This window comes from Cinclus cinclus, chromosome 1, assembly GCF_963662255.1.
Source record: "Cinclus cinclus chromosome 1, bCinCin1.1, whole genome shotgun sequence".
Classification (NCBI taxonomy): domain Eukaryota; kingdom Metazoa; phylum Chordata; class Aves; order Passeriformes; family Cinclidae; genus Cinclus; species Cinclus cinclus.
In genome coordinates, this window is record NC_085046.1 from 151,770,259 (window position 1) to 151,792,004 (window position 21,746).

Sequence of the window (21,746 nt, forward strand, 5' to 3'; positions counted from 1 at the left end):
TTTGGGTTCACACGCACATGACCAACACCCGAATCACCGACCCCGAAATCCTGGAGCTCAGGTTTGGGGTTTTGGGTATTTGGGGTTTTTGGGGGTCACACGCACATGACCAACACCCGAATCACCGACCCGAAATCCTGGAGCTCAGGTTTGGGGTTTTGGGGTTTTTGGGGTTTTGGGGTTTTGGGGTCCACACGCACATGACCAACACCCGAATCACCGACCCCGAAATCCTGGAGCTCAGGTTTGGGGTTTTGGTTTGGGGTTTTTGGGGTTCACACGCACATGACCAACACCCGAATCACCGACCCCGAAATCCTGGAGCTCAGGTTTGGGGTTTTTGGGGTTTTTGGGGTTTTTGGGGTCACACGCACATGACCAACACCCGAATCACCGACCCCGAAATCCTGGAGCTCAGGTTTGGGGTTTTTGGGGTTTTTGGGGTTTTTGGGGTTCACACGCACATGACCAACACCCGAATCACCGACCCCGAAATCCTGGAGCTCAGGTTTGGGGTTTTTGGGGGTTTTTGGGGTTTTTGGGTCCACACGCACATGACCAACACCCGAATCACCGACCCCGAAATCCTGGAGCTCAGGTTTGGGGTTTTTGGGGTTTTTGGGGTTCACACGCACATGACCAACACCCGAATCACCGACCCGAAATCCTGGAGCTCAGGTTTGGGGTTTTTGGGGTTTTTGGGGTTTTTGGGGTCCACACGCACATGACCAACACCCGAATCACCGACCCCGAAATCCTGGAGCTCAGGTTTGGGGTTTTTGGGGTTTTTGGGGTTTTTGGGGTCCACACGCACATGACCAACACCCGAATCACCGACCCCGAAATCCTGGAGCTCAGGTTTGGGGTTTTTGGGGTTTTTGGGTTTTTGGGGTCCACACGCACATGACCAACACCCGAATCACCGACCCCGAAATCCTGGAGCTCAGGTTTGGGGTTTTTGGGGTTTTGGGGTTTTTGGGGTCACACGCACATGACCAACACCCGAATCACCGACCCCGAAATCCTGGAGCTCAGGTTTGGGGTTTTTGGGGTTTTTGGGGTCCACACGCACATGACCAACACCCGAATCACCGACCCCGAAATCCTGGAGCTCAGGTTTGGGGTTTTTGGGGTTTTTGGGGTTTTGGGGTCCACACGCACATGACCAACACCCGAATCACCGACCCCGAAATCCTGGAGCTCAGGTTTGGGTTTTGGGGTTTTTGGGGTTTTGGTTTGGGGTCACACGCACATGACCAACACCCGAATCACCGACCCCGAAATCCTGGAGCTCAGGTTTGGGGTTTTTGGGGTTTTTGGGGTTTTTGGGATCCACACGCACATGACCAACACCCGAATCACCGACCCCGAAATCCTGGAGCTCAGGTTTGGGTTTTTGGGGTTTTTGGGGTTTTTGGGGTTTTTGGGGTCCACACGCACATGACCAACACCCGAATCACCGACCCCGAAATCCTGGAGCTCAGGTTTGGGGTTTGGGTTTTTGGGTTTTTGGGGTTCCACACGCACATGACCAACACCCGAATCACCGACCCCGAAATCCTGGAGCTCAGGTTTGGGGTTTTTGGGGTTTTTGGGGTTTTTGGGGTTTTTGGGGTTCACACGCACATGACCAACACCCGAATCACCGACCCCGAAATCCTGGAGCTCAGGTTTGGGGTTTTTGGGGTTTTTGGGGTTCACACGCACATGACCAACACCCGAATCACCGACCCCGAAATCCTGGAGCTCAGGTTTGGGGTTTTTGGGGTATTTGGGGTTTTTGGGATCCACACGCACATGACCAACACCCGAATCACCGACCCCGAAATCCTGGAGCTCAGGTTTGGGGTTTTTGGGGTTTTTGGGGTTCACACGCACATGACCAACACCCGAATCACCGACCCCGAAATCCTGGAGCTCAGGTTTGGGGTTTTTGGGGTTTTTGGGGGTTTTTGGGTTTTTGGGGTCCACACGCACATGACCAACACCCGAATCACCGACCCCGAAATCCTGGAGCTCAGGTTTGGGGTTTTTGGGGTTTTTGGGGTTCACACGCACATGACCAACACCCGAATCACCGACCCCGAAATCCTGGAGCTCAGGTTTGGGGTTTTTGGGGTTTTTGGGGTTTTTGGGTCCACACGCACATGACCAACACCCGAATCACCGACCCCGAAATCCTGGAGCTCAGGTTTGGGGTTTTTGGGGGTTTTTGGGGTTCACACGCACATGACCAACACCCGAATCACCGACCCCGAAATCCTGGAGCTCAGGTTTGGGGTTTTTGGGGTATTGGGGTTTTTGGGGTCCACACGCACATGACCAACACCCGAATCACCGACCCCGAAATCCTGGAGCTCAGGTTTGGGGTTTTTGGGGTTTTTGGGGTTCACACGCACATGACCAACACCCGAATCACCGACCCCGAAATCCTGGAGCTCAGGTTTGGGGTTTTGGGGTTTTTGGGGTTTTTGGGGTCCACACGCACATGACCAACACCCGAATCACCGACCCCGAAATCCTGGAGCTCAGGTTTGGGGTTTTTGGGGTTTTTGGGGTTTTTGGGGTCCACACGCACATGACCAACACCCGAATCACCGACCCCGAAATCCTGGAGCTCAGGTTTGGGGTTTTTGGGGTTTTTGGGGTTTTTGGGGTCCACACGCACATGACCAACACCCGAATCACCGACCCCGAAATCCTGGAGCTCAGGTTTGGGGTTTTTGGGGTTTTTGGGGTTTTTGGGGTCCACACGCACATGACCAACACCCGAATCACCGACCCCGAAATCCTGGAGCTCAGGTTTGGGGTTTTTGGGGTTTTTGGGGTCCACACGCACATGACCAACACCCGAATCACCGACCCCGAAATCCTGGAGCTCAGGTTTGGGGTTTTTGGGGTTTTTGGGGTTTTTGGGGTCCACACGCACATGACCAACACCCGAATCACCGACCCCGAAATCCTGGAGCTCAGGTTTGGGGTTTTTGGGGTTTTGGGGTTTTTGGGGTTTTTGGGGTTCACACGCACATGACCAACACCCGAATCACCGACCCCGAAATCCTGGAGCTCAGGTTTGGGGTTTTGGGGTTTTTGGGGTTTTTGGGATCCACACGCACATGACCAACACCCGAATCACCGACCCCGAAATCCTGGAGCTCAGGTTTGGGGTTTTTGGGGTTTTTGGGGGTTTTTGGGGTTTTTGGGGTCCACACGCACATGACCAACACCCGAATCACCGACCCCGAAATCCTGGAGCTCAGGTTTGGGGTTTTTGGGGTTTTTGGGGTTCACACGCACATGACCAACACCCGAATCACCGACCCCGAAATCCTGGAGCTCAGGTTTGGGGTTTTTGGGGTTTTTGGGGTTTTTGGGGTTTTTGGGGTTCACACGCACATGACCAACACCCGAATCACCGACCCCGAAATCCTGGAGCTCAGGTTTGGGGTTTTTGGGGTTTTTGGGGTTCACACGCACATGACCAACACCCGAATCACCGACCCCGAAATCCTGGAGCTCAGGTTTGGGGTTTTTGGGGTATTTGGGGTTTTTGGGATCCACACGCACATGACCAACACCCGAATCACCGACCCCGAAATCCTGGAGCTCAGGTTTGGGGTTTTTGGGGTTTTTGGGGTTCACACGCACATGACCAACACCCGAATCACCGACCCCGAAATCCTGGAGCTCAGGTTTGGGGTTTTTGGGGTTTTTGGGGTTCACACGCACATGACCAACACCCGAATCACCGACCCCGAAATCCTGGAGCTCAGGTTTGGGGTTTTTGGGGTCCACACGCACATGACCAACACCCGAATCACCGACCCCGAAATCCTGGAGCTCAGGTTTGGGGTTTTTGGGGTTTTTGGGGTTTTTGGGGTCCACACGCACATGACCAACACCCGAATCACCGACCCCGAAATCCTGGAGCTCAGGTTTGGGGTTTTTGGGGTTTTTGGGGTTTTTGGGGTCCACACGCACATGACCAACACCCGAATCACCGACCCCGAAATCCTGGAGCTCAGGTTTGGGGTTTTTGGGGTTTTTGGGGTTTTTGGGGTCCACACGCACATGACCAACACCCGAATCACCGACCCCGAAATCCTGGAGCTCAGGTTTGGGGTTTTTGGGGTTTTTGGGGTTTTTGGGGTTCACACGCACATGACCAACACCCGAATCACCGACCCCGAAATCCTGGAGCTCAGGTTTGGGGTTTTTGGGGTTTTTGGGGTCCACACGCACATGACCAACACCCGAATCACCGACCCCGAAATCCTGGAGCTCAGGTTTGGGGTTTTTGGGGTTTTTGGGGTTTTTGGGGCTCACACGCACATGACCAACACCCGAATCACCGACCCCGAAATCCTGGAGCTCAGGTTTGGGGTTTTTGGGGTTTTTGGGGTTTTTGGGGTCCACACGCACATGACCAACACCCGAATCACCGACCCCGAAATCCTGGAGCTCAGGTTTGGGGTTTTGGGGTTTTTGGGGTTTTTGGGGTTTTTGTGGTTTTTGGGGTCCACACGCACATGACCAACACCCGAATCACCGACCCCGAAATCCTGGAGCTCAGGTTTGGGGTTTTTGGGGTTTTTGGGGTCCACACGCACATGCCCAACACCCGAATCACCGACCCCGAAATCCTGGAGCTCAGGTTTGGGGTTTTTGGGGTTTTTGGGGTCCACACGCACATGACCAACACCCGAATCACCGACCCCGAAATCCTGGAGCTCAGGTTTGGGGTTTTTGGGGTTTTTGGGGTTTTTGGGGTCCACACGCACATGACCAACACCCGAATCACCGACCCCGAAATCCTGGAGCTCAGGTTTGGGGTTTTTGGGGTTTTTGGGGTCCACACGCACATGACCAACACCCGAATCACCGACCCCGAAATCCTGGAGCTCAGGTTTGGGGTTTTTGGGGTTTTTGGGGTCCACACGCACATGACCAACACCCGAATCACCGACCCCAAAATCCTGGAGCTCAGGTTTGGGGTTTTTGGGGTTTTTGGGGTTTTTGGGGTTCACACGCACATGACCAACACCCGAATCACCGACCCCGAAATCCTGGAGCTCAGGTTTGGGGTTTTTGGGGTTTTTGGGGTTTTTGGGGTTCACACGCACATGACCAACACCCGAATCACCGACCCCGAAATCCTGGAGCTCAGGTTTGGGGTTTTTGGGGTTTTTGGGGTCCACACGCACATGACCAACACCCGAATCACCGACCCCGAAATCCTGGAGCTCAGGTTTGGGGTTTTTGGGGTTTTTGGGGTTTTTGGGGTTCACACGCACATGACCAACACCCGAATCACCGACCCCGAAATCCTGGAGCTCAGGTTTGGGGTTTTTGGGGTTTTTGGGGTTCACACGCACATGACCAACACCCGAATCACCGACCCCGAAATCCTGGAGCTCAGGTTTGGGGTTTTTGGGGTTCACACGCACATGACCAACACCCGAATCACCGACCCCGAAATCCTGGAGCTCAGGTTTGGGGTTTTTGGGGTTTTTGGGGTTTTTGGGGTTCACACGCACATGACCAACACCCGAATCACCGACCCCGAAATCCTGGAGCTCAGGTTTGGGGTTTTTGGGGTTTTTGGGGTTTTTGGGGTCCACACGCACATGACCAACACCCGAATCACCGACCCCGAAATCCTGGAGCTCAGGTTTGGGGTTTTTGGGGTTTTTGGGGTCCACACGCACATGACCAACACCCGAATCACCGACCCCGAAATCCTGGAGCTCAGGTTTGGGGTTTTTGGGGTTTTTGGGGTTTTTGGGGTCCACACGCACATGACCAACACCCGAATCACCGACCCCGAAATCCTGGAGCTCAGGTTTGGGGTTTTTGGGGTTTTTGGGGTTTTTGGGGTCCACACGCACATGACCAACACCCGAATCACCGACCCCGAAATCCTGGAGCTCAGGTTTGGGGTTTTTGGGGTTTTTGGGGTTTTTGGGGTTCACACGCACATGACCAACACCCGAATCACCGACCCCGAAATCCTGGAGCTCAGGTTTGGGGTTTTTGGGGTTTTTGGGGTTTTTGGGGTCCACACGCACATGACCAACACCCGAATCACCGACCCCGAAATCCTGGAGCTCAGGTTTGGGGTTTTTGGGGTTTTTGGGGTTTTTGGGGTCCACACGCACATGACCAACACCCGAATCACCGACCCCGAAATCCTGGAGCTCAGGTTTGGGGTTTTTGGGGTTTTTGGGGTCCACACGCACATGACCAACACCCGAATCACCGACCCCAAAATCCTGGAGCTCAGGTTTGGGGTTTTTGGGGTTTTTGGGGTTTTTGGGGTTCACACGCACATGACCAACACCCGAATCACCGACCCCGAAATCCTGGAGCTCAGGTTTGGGGTTTTTGGGGGTTTTTGGGGTTTTTGGGGTCCACACGCACATGACCAACACCCGAATCACCGACCCCGAAATCCTGGAGCTCAGGTTTGGGGTTTTTGGGGTTTTTGGGGTTCACACGCACATGACCAACACCCGAATCACCGACCCCGAAATCCTGGAGCTCAGGTTTGGGGTTTTTGGGGTTTTTGGGGTCCACACGCACATGACCAACACCCGAATCACCGACCCCGAAATCCTGGAGCTCAGGTTTGGGGTTTTTGGGGTTTTTGGGGTTTTTGGGGTTCACACGCACATGACCAACACCCGAATCACCGACCCCGAAATCCTGGAGCTCAGGTTTGGGGTTTTTGGGGTTTTTGGGGTCCACACGCACATGACCAACACCCGAATCACCGACCCCGAAATCCTGGAGCTCAGGTTTGGGGTTTTTGGGGTTTTTGGGGTTTTTGGGGTCCACACGCACATGACCAACACCCGAATCACCGACCCCGAAATCCTGGAGCTCAGGTTTGGGGTTTTTGGGGTTTTTGGGGTTTTTGGGGTCCACACGCACATGACCAACACCCGAATCACCGACCCCGAAATCCTGGAGCTCAGGTTTGGGGTTTTTGGGGTTTTTGGGGTCCACACGCACATGACCAACACCCGAATCACCGACCCCGAAATCCTGGAGCTCAGGTTTGGGGTTTTTGGGGTTTTTGGGGTTTTTGGGGTTCACACGCACATGACCAACACCCGAATCACCGATCCCGAAATCCTGGAGCTCAGGTTTGGGGTTTTTGGGGTTTTTGGGGTTCACACGCACATGACCAACACCCGAATCACCGACCCCGAAATCCTGGAGCTCAGGTTTGGGGTTTTTGGGGTTTTTGGGGTTTTTGGGGTCCACACGCACATGACCAACACCCGAATCACCGACCCCGAAATCCTGGAGCTCAGGTTTGGGGTTTTTGGGGTTTTTGGGGTCCACACGCACATGACCAACACCCGAATCACTGACCCCGAAATCCTGGAGCTCAGGTTTGGGGTTTTTGGGGTTTTTGGGGTTTTTGGGGTCCACACGCACATGACCAACACCCGAATCACCGACCCCGAAATCCTGGAGCTCAGGTTTGGGGTTTTTGGGGTTTTTGGGGTTTTTGGGGTTCACACGCACATGACCAACACCCGAATCACCGACCCCGAAATCCTGGAGCTCAGGTTTGGTGTTTTGGGGTTTTTGGGGTTTTTGGGGTTTTTGGGGTTTTTGGGGTCCACACGCACATGACCAACACCCGAATCACCGACCCCGAAATCCTGGAGCTCAGGTTTGGGGTTTTTGGGGTTTTTGGGGTTTTTGGGGTTCACACGCACATGACCAACACCCGAATCACCGACCCCGAAATCCTGGAGCTCAGGTTTGGGGTTTTTGGGGTTTTTGGGGGTTTTTGGGATCCACACGCACATGACCAACACCCGAATCACCGACCCCAAAATCCTGGAGCTCAGGTTTGGGGTTTTTGGGGTTTTTGGGGTCCACACGCACATGACCAACACCCGAATCACCGACCCCGAAATCCTGGAGCTCAGGTTTGGGGTTTTTGGGGTTTTTGGGGTTTTTGGGATCCACACGCACATGACCAACACCCGAATCACCGACCCCGAAATCCTGGAGCTCAGGTTTGGGGTTTTTGGGGTTTTTGGGGTCCACACGCACATGACCAACACCCGAATCACCGACCCCGAAATCCTGGAGCTCAGGTTTGGGGTTTTTGGGGTTTTTGGGGTTTTTGGGGTCCACACGCACATGACCAACACCCGAATCACCGACCCCGAAATCCTGGAGCTCAGGTTTGGGGTTTTGGGGTTTTTGGGGTTTTTGGGATCCACACGCACATGACCAACACCCGAATCACCGACCCCGAAATCCTGGAGCTCAGGTTTGGGGTTTTGGGGTTTTCGGGGTTTTTGGGGTTTTTGGGGTTTTTGGGGTTTTTGGGGTCCACACGCACATGACCAACACCCGAATCACCGACCCCGAAATCCTGGAGCTCAGGTTTGGGGTTTTTGGGGTTTTTGGGGTCCACACGCACATGACCAACACCCGAATCACCGACCCCGAAATCCTGGAGCTCAGGTTTGGGGTTTTTGGGGTTTTTGGGGTTCATACGCACATGACCAACACCCGAATCACCGACCCCGAAATCCTGGAGCTCAGGTTTGGGGTTTTGGGGTTTTTGGGGTTTTTGGGGTTCACACGCACATGACCAACACCCGAATCACCGACCCCGAAATCCTGGAGCTCAGGTTTGGGGTTTTTGGGGTTTTTGGGGTTTTTGGGGTCCACACGCACATGACCAACACCCGAATCACCGATCCCGAAATCCTGGAGCTCAGGTTTGGGGTTTTTGGGGTTTTTGGGGTCCACACGAACATGACCAACACCTGAATCACCGACCCCGAAATTCTGGAGCTCAGGTTTGGGGTTTTTGGGGTTTTTGGGGGTTTTGGGGGTTTTTGGAGTTTTGGGGGTTTTTGGGGGTCCTGGTGGTGATTTTGGTTTGTTTTGGGGTCTCTGGGAAGGTTTGGGGGTTTCAGGATGATTTTTGGGGTCTCGGGATGGTTTTTGGGGTGCCCTGACCCCCCATTTCCCCCTCCCCAGGTACCCGGTGCTCCTGCGGCGTTTCGAGCTCCGGGCGGGCTCGGGGGGCGCGGGGCGGTTCCGGGGGGGGGATGGGGTGATCCGGGAGCTGCAGTTCCGCAGGGACACCGAGCTGTCGGTGCTGAGCGAGCGCCGGGCCACCAGGCCCTACGGGATGGCAGGTGAGACCCCAAAAAAAAACCCCCCAAAAAACCCCAAAAATAGCCCCGAAATATCCCCCCCCCCAAATCTCTTAAAAATCCCCTAAAAATCCCCACAAAATCCCCTAAAAATCCGCTAAAATTCCCCATAAACACCCGAGCCTCCAGGCCCTATGGGATGGCCCAAAACCCCAAAACAACCCCAAAAATATCCCAAAAACAGCCCTGAATTATCCCCCAAAATCCCCTAAAAATACCATAAAAATCCCCTAAAATTCCCCGAAAAATCCCCTAAAAATCCCCTAAAATTCCCCTAAAATTTCCCATAAACCCCCGAGCCACCAGGCCCTACGGGATGGCAGGTGAGACCCCAAAAAAACCCTAAAAACAACCCCAAAAATATCCCGAAATTATCTCCAAAATCCCCCCAAAATACCCTCGAAATCCCCTCAAAATTCCCCCAAAGTTCCCCCAAATCTCCCCAATTTTTCTCCTAATCCCCCCCAAAAATCCCCCAAAAATCCCCAAAAATCCCCAAAAATCCCAAAAAAATCCACAGAAATCCCCTTAAAATCCCCAAAAATCCCTTTAAAATCTCCCAAAATCCCCCAAAAATCCTCAAAAAATCCCCAAGAATTCCCCAAAAATCCCCTTAAAATTCCCCCAAATCTCCCCAATTTTTCTCCTAACCCCCCCCAAAAATCCCCTTAAAATCCCCCAAAACCCCCCAAAAATCCCCCAAAAATCTCCAAGAATTCCCCAAAATTCCTCTTAAAATTCCCCCAAATCTCCCCAAATTTTCTCCTAACCCCCCCAAAAAATCCCCCAAAAATCCCCAAAAAATCCCCAAAAATCCCCTTAAAATCCCCATAAATCCCTTTAAAATCCCCCAAAATCCCCCAAAAAATCCCCAAAAATCCCCCAAAATTCCCCCAAATCTCCCCAAATTTTCTCCTAACCCCCCCAAATCCCCCCCAAATCCCCCCCAGACCCCCCTGACCCCTCCTGTCCCCCAGGGGGGCTCCCGGGGGCTCCGGGGCTGAATTTGCTGCTGCGCCGGGACGGGAGAATCATCAACCTGGGAGGGAAGAGCTCGGTGTCCGTGGAGCCGGGGGTGAGCCCCGAAAACATCCCCGAAACAATCCCAGAAACACCCCAAAAACACCCGAAATAATCCCAAAAACACCCCAGAAACACCATCCCAAAACAATCCCAAAAACACCCCAGAAACAATCCCGAAACAATCCCAAAAACACCCCAGAAACACCCCAAAAACACCCGAAATAATCCCAAAAACACCCCGGAAACGATCCCAAAACAATCCCAAAAACACCCCAGAAACACCCCAAAAACACCCGAAATAATCCCAAAAACACCCCGGAAACGATCCCAAAACAATCCCAAAAACACCCCAGAAACACCCCAAAAACAATCCCAAAACAATCCCAAAAACACCCCGGAAACACCCCAAAAACACCTGAAATAATCCCAAAAACACCCCAGAAACAATCCCAAAAACACCCCGGAAACAATCCCAAAACAATCCCAAAAACACCCCGGAAACACCCCAAAAACACCTGAAATAATCCCAAAAACACCCCGGAAACGATCCGGAAACAATCCCAAAAACACCCCGGAAACACCCCAAAAACACCCGAAATAATCCCAAAAACACCCCGGAAACAATCCCGAAACAATCCCAAAAACACCCCAGAAACACCCCGGAAACAATCCCAAAACAATCCCAAAAACACCCCGGAAACACCCCAAAAACACCTGAAATAATCCCAAAAACACCCCAGAAACAATCCCAAAAACACCCCGGAAACACCCCAAAAACACCCCAAAAACACCCGAAATAATCCCAAAAACACCCCGGAAACAATCCCGAAACAATCCCAAAAACACCCCAGAAACACCCCAAAAACACCCGAAATAATCCCAAAAACACCCCAGAAACACCCCAAAAACACCCCAGAAACACCCCAAAAACACCCAGAAACAATCCCAAAAACACCCTGGAAACAATCCCAAAACAATCCCAAAAACACCCCGGAAACGATCCCAAAACAATCCCAAAAACACCCCGGAAACACCCCAAAAACACCCGAAATAATCCCAAAAACACCCCAGAAACACCCCAAAAACACCCGAAATAATCCCAAAAACACCCCGGAAACACCCCGAAAACAATCCCAAAACCACCTCAAAAACACCCCAAAATTACCCCAAAAACCTCCCCCAAAACAAGCCCAAAGCACCCCAAAAACCCACCCCAAAATTACCCCCAAAATCACCCGAAAACCCATCCAAAAATATCCCAAAAATTGTCCCAAAATTACCCCAAAACCACCCCAAAATTACCCCAAACCCTGACCCCACACCCTGACCCCAAACCCTGACCCCAAACCCTGACCCCACACCCTGACCCCAAACCCTGACCCCAAACCCTGACCCCACACCCTGACCCCAAACCCTGACCCCAATCCCTGACCCCAAACCCTGACCCCAAACCCTCTCCCCAAACCCTGACCCCAATCCCTGACCCCAAACCCTGACCCCAAACCCTGACCCCAAACCCTGACCCCACACCCTGACCCCACACCCTGACCCCAAACCCTGACCCCAATCCCTGACCCCAAACCCTGACCCCAATCCCTGACCCCACACCCTGACCCCAAACCCTCTCCCCAAACCCTGACCCCAATCCCTGACCCCACACCCTGACCCCAAACCCTCTCCCCAAACCCTGACCCCAAACCCTCTCCCCAAACCCTGACCCCAAACCCTGACCCCAAACCCTGACCCCAATCCCTGACCCCAAACCCTGACCCCAAACCCTGACCCCACACCCTGACCCCAAACCCTGACCCCAAACCCTCTCCCCAAACCCTGACCCCAATCCCTGACCCCAAACCCTGACCCCAAACCCTGACCCCACACCCTGACCCCAAACCCTGACCCCAAACCCTCTCCCCAAACCCTGACCCCAATCCCTGACCCCAAACCCTGACCCCACACCCTGACCCCACACCCTGACCCCAAACCCTCTCCCCAAACCCTGACCCCACACCCTGACCCCAAACCCTCTCCCCAAACCCTGACCCCACACCCTGACCCCAAACCCTCTCCCCAAACCCTGACCCCACACCCTGACCCCAAACCCTCTCCCCACACCCTGACCCCAAACCCTGACCCCACACCCTGACCCCAAACCCTGACCCCACACCCTGACCCCAATCCCTGACCCCAAACCCTCTCCCCACAGGACATTTTCCGCCTGCTGACCCCGGGCGGGGGCGGTTTCGGCCCCCCCGAGGAGGGGACCGGGGGCGACCCCCGGGACCCCCCGGACCCCCAGGACCTCTGGGCCCCCCAGAACTGCCTGAACCCCAAAAACCTCCCGGGGCCCCCGAACGCCCCGAGCCCCCCGACCCCACAAACATTCCTGGAGCGCGGCAGCGTCTTCGAGTTCCGGCAGGCGCAGGAGGGCGTGTGACCCCAAAAATCTGCTCTGGGGTCACCCCAAAAATCTGCTGTGGGGTCACCCCAAAAATCTGCTGTGGGGTGACCCCAAAAATCCCCTGTGGGGTGACCCCAAAAATCTGCTGTGGGGTGACCCCAAAAATCCCCTGTGGGGTGACCCCAAAAATCCTCTGTGGGGTCACCCCAAATACCCCAGCTATGGGGCAGCCCCAAAAAGCCCAGCAATGCCCCTCTATGGGGCAGCCCCTGACCCCGCTATGGGGCAGACCCCATCCCATCTGCCCCCCACCCCAATCCTCCTGACATGCACAGTCCTATGGGGCAGCCCCCCACTGCTGCTATGGGGCAGCTCCTGACCCCGCTATGGGGCAGCCCCACATCGCTAGATATGCACAGTCCATAGGGCAGCCTCTAAACCCGCTATGGGGCAGCCCCACATCTCTCCTATGGGGCAGCCCCAAACCCGCTATGGGGCAGCCCCACATCTCTCCTATGGGGCAGCCTCTAAACCCGCTATGGGGCAGCCCCACATCTCTCCTATGGGGCAGCCCCTAAACCCACTATGGGGCAGCCCCACATCTCTCCTATGGGGCAGCCCCTAAACCCGCTATGGGGCAGCCCCACATCTCTCCTATGGGGCAGCCCCTAAACCCACTATGGGGCAGCCCCACATCTCTCCTATGGGGCAGCCCCAAACCCGCTATGGGGCAGCCCCACATCTCTCCTATGGGGCAGCCCCTAAACCCACTATGGGGCAGCCCCACATCTCTCCTATGGGGCAGCCCCAAACCCGCTATGGGGCAGCCCCACATCTCTCCTATGGGGCAGCCCCTAAACCCACTATGGGGCAGCCCCACATCTCTCCTATGGGGCAGCCCCTAAACCCACTATGGGGCAGCCCCACATCTCTCCTATGGGGCAGCCCCAAACCCGCTATGGGGCAGCCCCACATCTCTCCTATGGGGCAGCCCCTAAACCCGCTATGGGGCAGCCCCACATCTCTCCTATGGGGCAGCCCCTAAACCCACTATGGGGCAGCCCCACATCTCTCCTACGGGGCAGCCCCTAAACCCACTATGGGGCAGCCCCACATCTCTCCTATGGGGCAGCCCCTAAACCCACTATGGGGCAGCCCCACATCTCTCCTATGGGGCAGCCCCAAACCCGCTATGGGGCAGCCCCACATCTCTCCTATGGGGCAGCCCCTAAACCCGCTATGGGGCTGCCCCACATCGCTAGATACGCACAGTCCATAGAGCAGCCCCTGACTCCACTATGGGGCAGCCCCACATCTCACCTGTGCACCTCCTATGGGGCAGCCCCTGACCCTGCTATAGGGTAGCCCCCCACCCACTCCAGCTATGCAGCCCCTCTATGGGGCAGCCCCCAACCCGCTATGGGGCAGCCCCACATCACTAGATACGCACAGTCCATAGGGCATCCCCTAAACCCGCTATGGGGCAGCCCCACATCCCATCTGCCCCCCCATCCTTTAGATATGCACAGCCTATGGGGCACCCCCAATCCCTCTATAGGGCACCGCCAACCCCTCTATAGGGCACCCCGTAACTCCTGTATAAGGCACCCCCTAACCTCTCTATAGGGCACCCCCAACCCCTCTATAGGGCACCCCAAATCCCTCTATAGGGCACCCCCAACCTCTCTATAGGGCAGCCCCCCTAGATACGCACAATCCATAGGGCAGCCCCTAACTCCAGCTCTGCACCCCCCATGGGGCAGCCCCCCCTCCCGACCCTGCCGTGGGGCAGTTCCCCCCCCCCAAACCCCAGCTCCCCCTTTTGGGGGTCTCCCCCCATTTCCCACCCCCCCCCAGCCTCCAATAAAGCTTTCTGTGCCCCCCAATTCCTGCCTGGTGTCTTGGGGAGGGTGGGGACCCCCAGGGACCACCCCAGTGACCCCCCCAGCCCCACAGAGCCCTCCAAGGCTCTGCCCCACACATCTGGGGGGAGGACACAGAGGCAGTGACCCCTGACCCCAAACTCCGGGAATGGGGGAGGAACCGCCCTGTGCCATGGGGGCTGGGCCAGCCCCACAGGAGAGAGGCTGGATTGATACCGGATCAATGCCAGATCGATACCGGATCGATACCGGATCAATACCAGATCGATATCGGATCGATACTGGATCAATGCCATTCCTCATTCCCCCATTCCCCATTTCCCAGTTCCCATTCCCATTCCCCATTCCCCATTCCCATTCCCGTTCCTGTTCCCAATCCCAGCTCATGGGGCAGGGCTGAGATCGGGTCCCAAACTCAACACAGACCAGAGACTTCCAAAATTCCATCATGAACTTCCCAAAGTCCCATCATGAACTTCCAAAATTCCATCATGAACTTCCCAAAGTCCCATCATGAACTTCCCAAAGTCCCATCATGAACTTCCAAAATTCCATCATGAACTTCCCAAAGTCCCATCATGAACTTCCCAAAGTCCCATCATGAACTTCCAAAATTCCATCATGAACTTCCCAAAGTCCCATCATGAACTTCCCAAAGTCCCATCATGAACTTCCAAAATTCCATCATGAACTTCCCAAAGTCCCATCATGAACTTCCCAAAGTCCCATCATGAACTTCGCCCCAACACTAGAGCGAAGTCTGGCTGATTGCGGATCAATACAGATCCGTGCTGGATCAATACTGGATGAATGCCCAGTCTGGGCTGGATTGATACCGGAATGATGCCGGATCCATGCTGGATCAATACCGGATTGATCCTGTTCCAACACCCGATCAATGTTAGATCGATACCGGACTGATCCGGTTCCGATACCGGATCAATGCTGGACCAAGAACGGACGGATCGTGTTCCAATACCGGATCAATATCACCATCGATCGCGTCCCCCGTTATCCCCGGGGCAGTTACAAAGCCGGGAGCTCTGGGGTGCTGTGGTCAGAGCTGTGGTCAAAGCTGTGGTCACAGCTGTGGTCAGTGCTGTGGTCACAGCTGTGGTCAGAGCTGTGGTCACAGCTGTGGTCAGTGCTGTGGTCAGAGCTGTGGTCAGTGCTGTGGTCAGTGCAGTGATCAGAGCTGTGGTCAGAGCTGTGGTCAGTGCTGTGGTCAGTGCAGTGATCAGAGCTGTGGTCACAGCTGTGGTCACAGCTGTGGTCACAGCTGTGGTCAGTGCTGTGGTCAGAGCTGTGGTCACAGCTGTGGTCAGTGCAGTGGTCAGAGCTGTGGTCACAGCTGTGGTCAGTGCTGTGGTCAGTGCAGTGATCAGAGCTGTGGTCAGAGCTGTGGTCAGTGCTGTGGTCAGTGCAGTGATCAGAGCTGTGGTCAGAGCTGTGGTCAGTACTGTGGTCAGAGCTGTGGTCACAGCTGTGGTCAGTGCTGTGGTCAGAGCTGTGGTCAGTGCAGTGGTCAGTGCTGTGGTCACAGCTGTGGTCAGAGCTGTGGTCAGTGCTGTGGTCAGAGCTGTGGTCACAGCTGTGGTCAGTGCAGTGGTCAGTGCTGTGGTCACAGCTGTGGTCAGAGCTGTGGTCAGAGCTGTGGTCAGTGCTGTGGTCAGTGCAGTGGCTGGAGCTGTGGTCACACCAAGGTCACAGCTGTGTCCGAGCCGTGTCCGAGCCGTGGTCGAATCGGGGTCAGAGGTCAGCGGGCCCCAGGCGCAGCCGCAAGGCCACGGGTAAGTGGTCAGTCAGAGTGGCCAGCTGGGTGATGACCGAGTACCGGGTGACCTCCTGTGGGGACACTGGGGTCAGTGCGGGGTCATGGGGTCACTGAGGGGTCATTGGGGTCACAGAAGGGTCATTGGTGTCACTGGGTGGTCACTGTGGGGTCATTGGGGTCATTGGGGTCACTGGGGTCACTGTGGGGTCACTGTGGGGTCACTGGGGGGGTCACTGAGGGGGTGACTGGGGCGTCACTGTGGGGTCACTGTGGTCCCTGGGGTCACTGTGGTCACTGTGGGGTCCCTGTGGTCACTGTGGTCACTGGGGGGGTCACTGTGGTCCCTGTGGGGTCACTGGTGGGTCACTGGGGGGTCCCTGTGGTCACTGTGGGGTCCCTGGGGTCCCTGGGGTCCCTGTGGGGTCACTGCGGGGTCCCCGGGGTCACAGTGGGGTCCCTGGGGTCACTGTGGTCACTGTGGGGTCACTGTGGGGTCCCCGGGGTCCCTGTGGTCACTGTGGGGTCACTGTGGTCACTGTGGGGTCCCTGGGGTCCCTGTGGTCACTGTGGGGTCACTGTGGGGTCCCTGGGGTCACTGTGGTCACTGGGGGGTCACTGTGGGGTCACTGTGGTCACAGTGGGGTCCCTGGGGTCACTGTGGTCCCTGTGGGGTCACTGGTGGGTCACTGGGGGGTCCCTGTGGTCACTGTGGGGTCCCTGTGGGGTCACTGCGGGGTCCCCGGGGTCACAGTGGGGTCCCTGTGGTCACTGTGGGGTCACTGTGGTCACTGTGGGGTCCCTGGGGTCCCTGTGGTCACTGTGGGGTCACTGTGGTCACTGTGGGGTCCCTGGGGTCCCTGTGGTCACTGTGGGGTCACTGTGGGGTCCCTGGGGTCACTGTGGTCACTGGGGGGTCACTGTGGGGTCACTGTGGTCACAGTGGGGTCCCTGGGGTCACTGTGGGGTCACTGTGGGGTCCCTGGGGTCACTGTGGTCACTGTGGGGTCACTGTGGGGTCCCCGGGGTCACTGTGGGGTCCCTGTGGTCACTGTGGGGTCCCTGTGGTCACTGTGGGGTCACTGTGGGGTCCCCGGGGTCCCTGTGGTCACTGTGGGGTCACTGTGTGGTCCCTGGGGTCACTGTGGTCACTGTGGGGTCCCCGTGGTCACTGTGGGGTCCCTGGGGTCCCTGTGGTCACTGTGGGGTCACTGCGGGGTCCCCAGGGTCACTCACGGTGCTCAGCTCGGGGTCCCTCCTCAGCAGAGCCACGTCCACTCTCCGGCCCTGCCACGGCCGCGGGGCCATCGGGTCCAGAGCCCCGCAGGACAGGATGGGACCCGCCAGGAACTGCTGGCGTCCCCAGGGATGGGACAGGGTCCTGAGGGGGACACGGGACAGGGGACAGGGGACACGGGGACATGGGACAGAGTGACGCAGGGAGATGGGACAGGGGGACACAGGACAGGGGACAGGGGACAGAGTGACACGGGGACATGGGACATAGGGACAGGGGACATGGGGACAGGGGGATTTGGGGATTTGGGGACATGGGGACACGGGGACAGGTGGACATGGAACAGAGTGACACAGGGACAAGGGGACAAAGGGACAGGGTGACACAGGACAGGGTGACACGGGGACATGGGGACACAGGGACAGAGTGACACAGGGACACGGGGACACAGACACTGATGACCGTCCCCTCCCACGCTGTGCACCCCATGTCCCCACTGTTGTCCCCATGTCCCACCCACCCCAGTGTCCCCAGTGTCCCCAGTGTCCCCAGTGTCACCTCTCCATCTTCTCAGGGGTGGACACGGGCTCCTCGTAGATCTTGAGGCAGTCGAGCAGAGTCCCTGGGGACAGGAGGGGACAGGAGGGGACAAAAGGGGACACGGAGTGAGCGGGACCCCTGACATGGGGAGGGGACAGGAGGGGACAGTGGGGTCCCTGGGGAGGTGACAATGGGGTCCCCAGGAGGTGACAGCAGTGTCCCCAAGAGGTGACAATGGGGTCCCCAGGAGGTGACAGCAGTGTCCCCACCGATGGCCCAGGGCTGGTCCTGGCCGGCCTCGCGGCGTGCGGGGTCCCAGAACTCCTTGAACAGGGGGTGCTGCTGGTTCTGGGCGTCACCTGCAGGGGACACGGCGCTGCTGTCACCTCCCCGCGTCCCCCTGTGTCACCCCCCGGCCTCCGTGTCCCCCCGGTGTCCCTCTGTCCCCCCCGTGTCCCCTCATCCACCTGCGTCTCCCAAAGTCCCTCCGTGCGTCCCCCATGTCCCCCGCCCGGCTCCTCTGTCCCCTCCCCGTGTCCCCCCCCGTGTCCCCTCTGTCCCTTCCCCTGTCCCTTGGTGTCCCACAGCTCTCCCCACCCCGTGTCCCCTCCCCGTGTCCCCTGTCCCCACCCCTGGAGCAGTTGTCGAAGTTGACGTCCCCACAGAGGACGTCGAAGGCCACCAGGTCCCCGCGCTGCTCCTGCTCCCGCCGGAACTCCCGGAGCCACCGGAGCACCAGGGACAGCTGAACGTCACGGATGGTGGCATCGGCTGGGATGGGACAGGGGGACACCGTGGGGACGTCACGGGGACATCGTGGGGACAGGTACTGGGACGTGGGGACATCATAGGGACATCATGGGGACATCGTGGGGATGTCACGGGGACATCGTGGGGACAGGTACAGGGATGTGGGGACATCGTGGGGACAGGTAACAGACACAGGGACAGGGGACACTGGACACGGGGACAGGGACAAATGGACACATGGCCACATGGACACACGGACATGGTGACACAGACACATAGGACAAGGACACCCAGACAGGACCCCACCCCCCCCGAGGCTCTCCCAGTGCCACCACCAGTGCCACTCACTGCCACCCCCAATGTCACCCCCTGTGTCACCGCAGTGTCACCCCCAGTGTCCCCCCAGTGCCACCCCCAGTGCCACCCCCCAGTGTCACCCCCAGTGCCACCACCCCCAGTGCCACTCACTGCCACCCCCAATGTCACCCCCTGTATCACCCCCAGTGCCACCACCCCCAGTGCCACTCACTGCCACCCCCAATGTCACCCCCTGTGTCACCCCCTGTGTCACCCCCAGTGTCAACCCAGTGTCACCCCCAGTGCCACCACCCCCAGTGCCACTCACTGTCACCCCCAGTGTCAACCCCAGTGCCACCCCCAGTGCCACCCCACCCCGTCCCCGTGTCCCCACTCACCTGCGGGCGCCTGCAGGTGGGTGCAGCCCAGGTACCCCACGACGCGCCGGCCCCGCCCTGTCCCCAACAGCACCTGCGGGGGGGGGGAGGGGGAGGTGACACCGCACCGCGCGTCGCCTCAGCCGGTGCCCGTCACCCCCCCCGGTGCCCCGCTCAGGTGTGCACTCACCTGGGCCACCAGCAGCCCCTTGTTGGCCAGCGCGTCCTCGCGGGCGCCGTTGGGGAAGGCGTGGAAGCGAGCGGCCAGCGGCGGGAAGCGGCTGGCCAGGAGCAGGCCGCTGCCCATCACCCGCAGGCGGCCGCAGCGCAGCCCCCCCGGGCCCACCCCCCACAACACGTGAGGGAAGCGGCGGCCGAGCCGTCGGCGCAGCGCGGCGGCCGCGGCGGCGTCGAACACTTCCTGCAGGCACAGGAAGTCGACGTCCGGAGGGATGCGGGTGGTCAGCACCGGGGGCATCGGGTCAGGCAGCGGGATCGGCCGTTCCGGCCCGGGGTCGGTCATCGGTGACGGGGCAGGTCCCGAGGTCGGGTCGGTCATCGGCAGCTCCGGCGTCGGCGCCGAGGCAGCGGTTGGCCAAAGGTTGGCCGTCAGCGTTGGGTTGGCCATAGACATTGAGTCGGCCATCGGTGCTGGCTTGGCCATCGGTGTTGGGTTGGCCATAGGCATTGGGTCAACCATCAACGTTGGGTTGGCCATAGACATTGGGTCGGCCACCGGCGTTGAGTAGGCCATCGACATTGGGTTGTCCATCGGCATTCGGTCGGCCATCGCCGTTGGGTCGGCCGTCGGCATCCCCGCCCACATCGTCGCGTTGGCCGCCGGTGCCGCCGCACCGGCCACCATCCACGGATCCACCCCGTCCATCCCCATTCCCGAATCGCCGTCCCGATCCTCGGTGCCCCCGTAGCCCCTGCCCTCGCCACGCCACTGCTCCAGCAGCCCGTCGCGTCGTCCGGAACGTTCCGCCGGCGCTCCGGGCGCCAGCAGCCGGCCGACGGCCTCCGCTCGCCGCCGGGTGTTGCCCAGGTTGCTGAAGCGCGCCAGGCCGCCGGTCAGCAGGCACAGGTTGGCGCTCAGGAAGGTGAACCCTCTGCGACTCCGCGGGTCCCACGGCTCCGGCGCGGCCGCGGCGGCCGCGCGCTGGTGGACGAAGGGCCGGCGTTTGGCCTGCGCCGGTAGCCACAGCAGTAGCCCCAGGAGGGCCGGAGGCAGCGCCAACAGCAGCGCCAGAACCAGCGCCGGCGCCGCCAGAACCCGGGCGCCCACGGCGAGGCAGAGCCCGGCCCGGCGCCGACTCCAGCGCGCGCGCTGCGCCGTGGTGGGCCGCAGGGCCAGCAGCCGGTCCAGAGTCCAGTAGCCGGGGGCTAGCAGCCCCTCGGCCGCCGCGGCCACCGCGGCCAGGGCCCGGTTGGGGAAGGGGGCGTCCGGCAGAGTGGACGGAGGTGGCCACGGCATCGGCGCGTCCCGGCTCGCTTCGGAGGCGCAGCGGGGACGACCTGCGGGAAGAGACCCCCGGTGGGTGGGGAGGGGACCCCCGGTCGTGTCGTGTCCCCCGCCCCTCCCCCCCACTCCGTGTCCCGTGTGCCACCGTGGGAAAATCGCCAGTGACCCCCTCCCCCCCCCCCCCCCCGGGTCACTCTGGGTCACTCCTGTGGTCAGAGTGAGACCCCTCCCCCATCCCGGCCACCACCGTGGGAAATTCCTGTGGCCGGAGGCTGCCCCTCCCCCGCGTCCCAGCTGCCACCGTGGGAATGTCCCCAACATCCGGGACCTCCCCCCGCGGCCCCGGAACCGGGAACGGGACCCCCCCCCCCCCCCCCCCGTCCCCTCAGGGTCCCCACGGGGTCCCCGGGACCCCCTGAGGTCACCTCAGGTGAGTGCAGCCGCTCCGGTCCCTTCCCTCCTGTCCGGTGGCCACCGTGGCCCCCGTAGTGGCCACCTGAAGCCCCAGCCCCACCCCTCCCCCCTCACCTGTCCCCGGGATGGGGGGGAGGGGGGGTAGGGGTCACCGGGACTCCGCACAGGCTGAGAGCGGACGGGTGAGGTCCGGTACCTGAGCCCAGCCAGGTGAGTCCTGGGCCCCTGATCCTGTCCAGGTGAGTCCTGGCCCCTCCCCTTGTCCAGGTGAGTCCTGGGCCCTGATCCTGTCCAGGTGAGTCCCAGCTCCTGATCCTGTCCAGGTGAGTCACAGCCCTTCCCCTTGTCCAGGTGAGTCCTGGGCCCTCCCCTTGTCCAGGTGAGTCCT

The 21,746-nt window shown here is 58.7% G+C and overlaps 2 protein-coding genes across 2 annotated transcripts in view; one reads left to right on the forward strand and one right to left on the reverse strand.

The window, feature by feature from the left end:
* The window catches only part of OPLAH (5-oxoprolinase, ATP-hydrolysing), a 29,178-nt gene extending 16,117 nt beyond the window's left edge, over nucleotides 1-13,061 (forward strand). Inside the window, 5 exon segments of the mRNA XM_062515176.1 lie at nucleotides 4,414-4,466; nucleotides 9,022-9,182; nucleotides 10,178-10,275; nucleotides 12,430-12,482; nucleotides 12,564-13,061. Coding sequence (XP_062371160.1) covers nucleotides 4,414-4,466; nucleotides 9,022-9,182; nucleotides 10,178-10,275; nucleotides 12,430-12,482; nucleotides 12,564-12,660 — 462 coding nt within the window. The 3' untranslated portion in view covers nucleotides 12,661-13,061.
* A 1,905-nt stretch (nucleotides 13,062-14,966) lies between these two features.
* On the reverse strand, nucleotides 14,967-21,640 carry LOC134051354 (sphingomyelin phosphodiesterase 5-like). The gene is made up of 8 exons (XM_062505073.1): nucleotides 21,555-21,640; nucleotides 19,670-20,997; nucleotides 19,501-19,573; nucleotides 18,686-18,826; nucleotides 18,325-18,414; nucleotides 18,074-18,137; nucleotides 17,515-17,659; nucleotides 14,967-16,352 (listed from the first exon to the last, which is right to left on the reverse strand). Exons 2-8 carry the CDS (start codon nucleotides 20,954-20,956, stop codon nucleotides 16,257-16,259), a joined length of 1,896 nt encoding a protein of 631 aa, XP_062361057.1. The 5' UTR covers nucleotides 20,957-20,997; nucleotides 21,555-21,640; the 3' UTR covers nucleotides 14,967-16,256.
* Nucleotides 21,641-21,746: the final 106 nt, after the last annotated feature.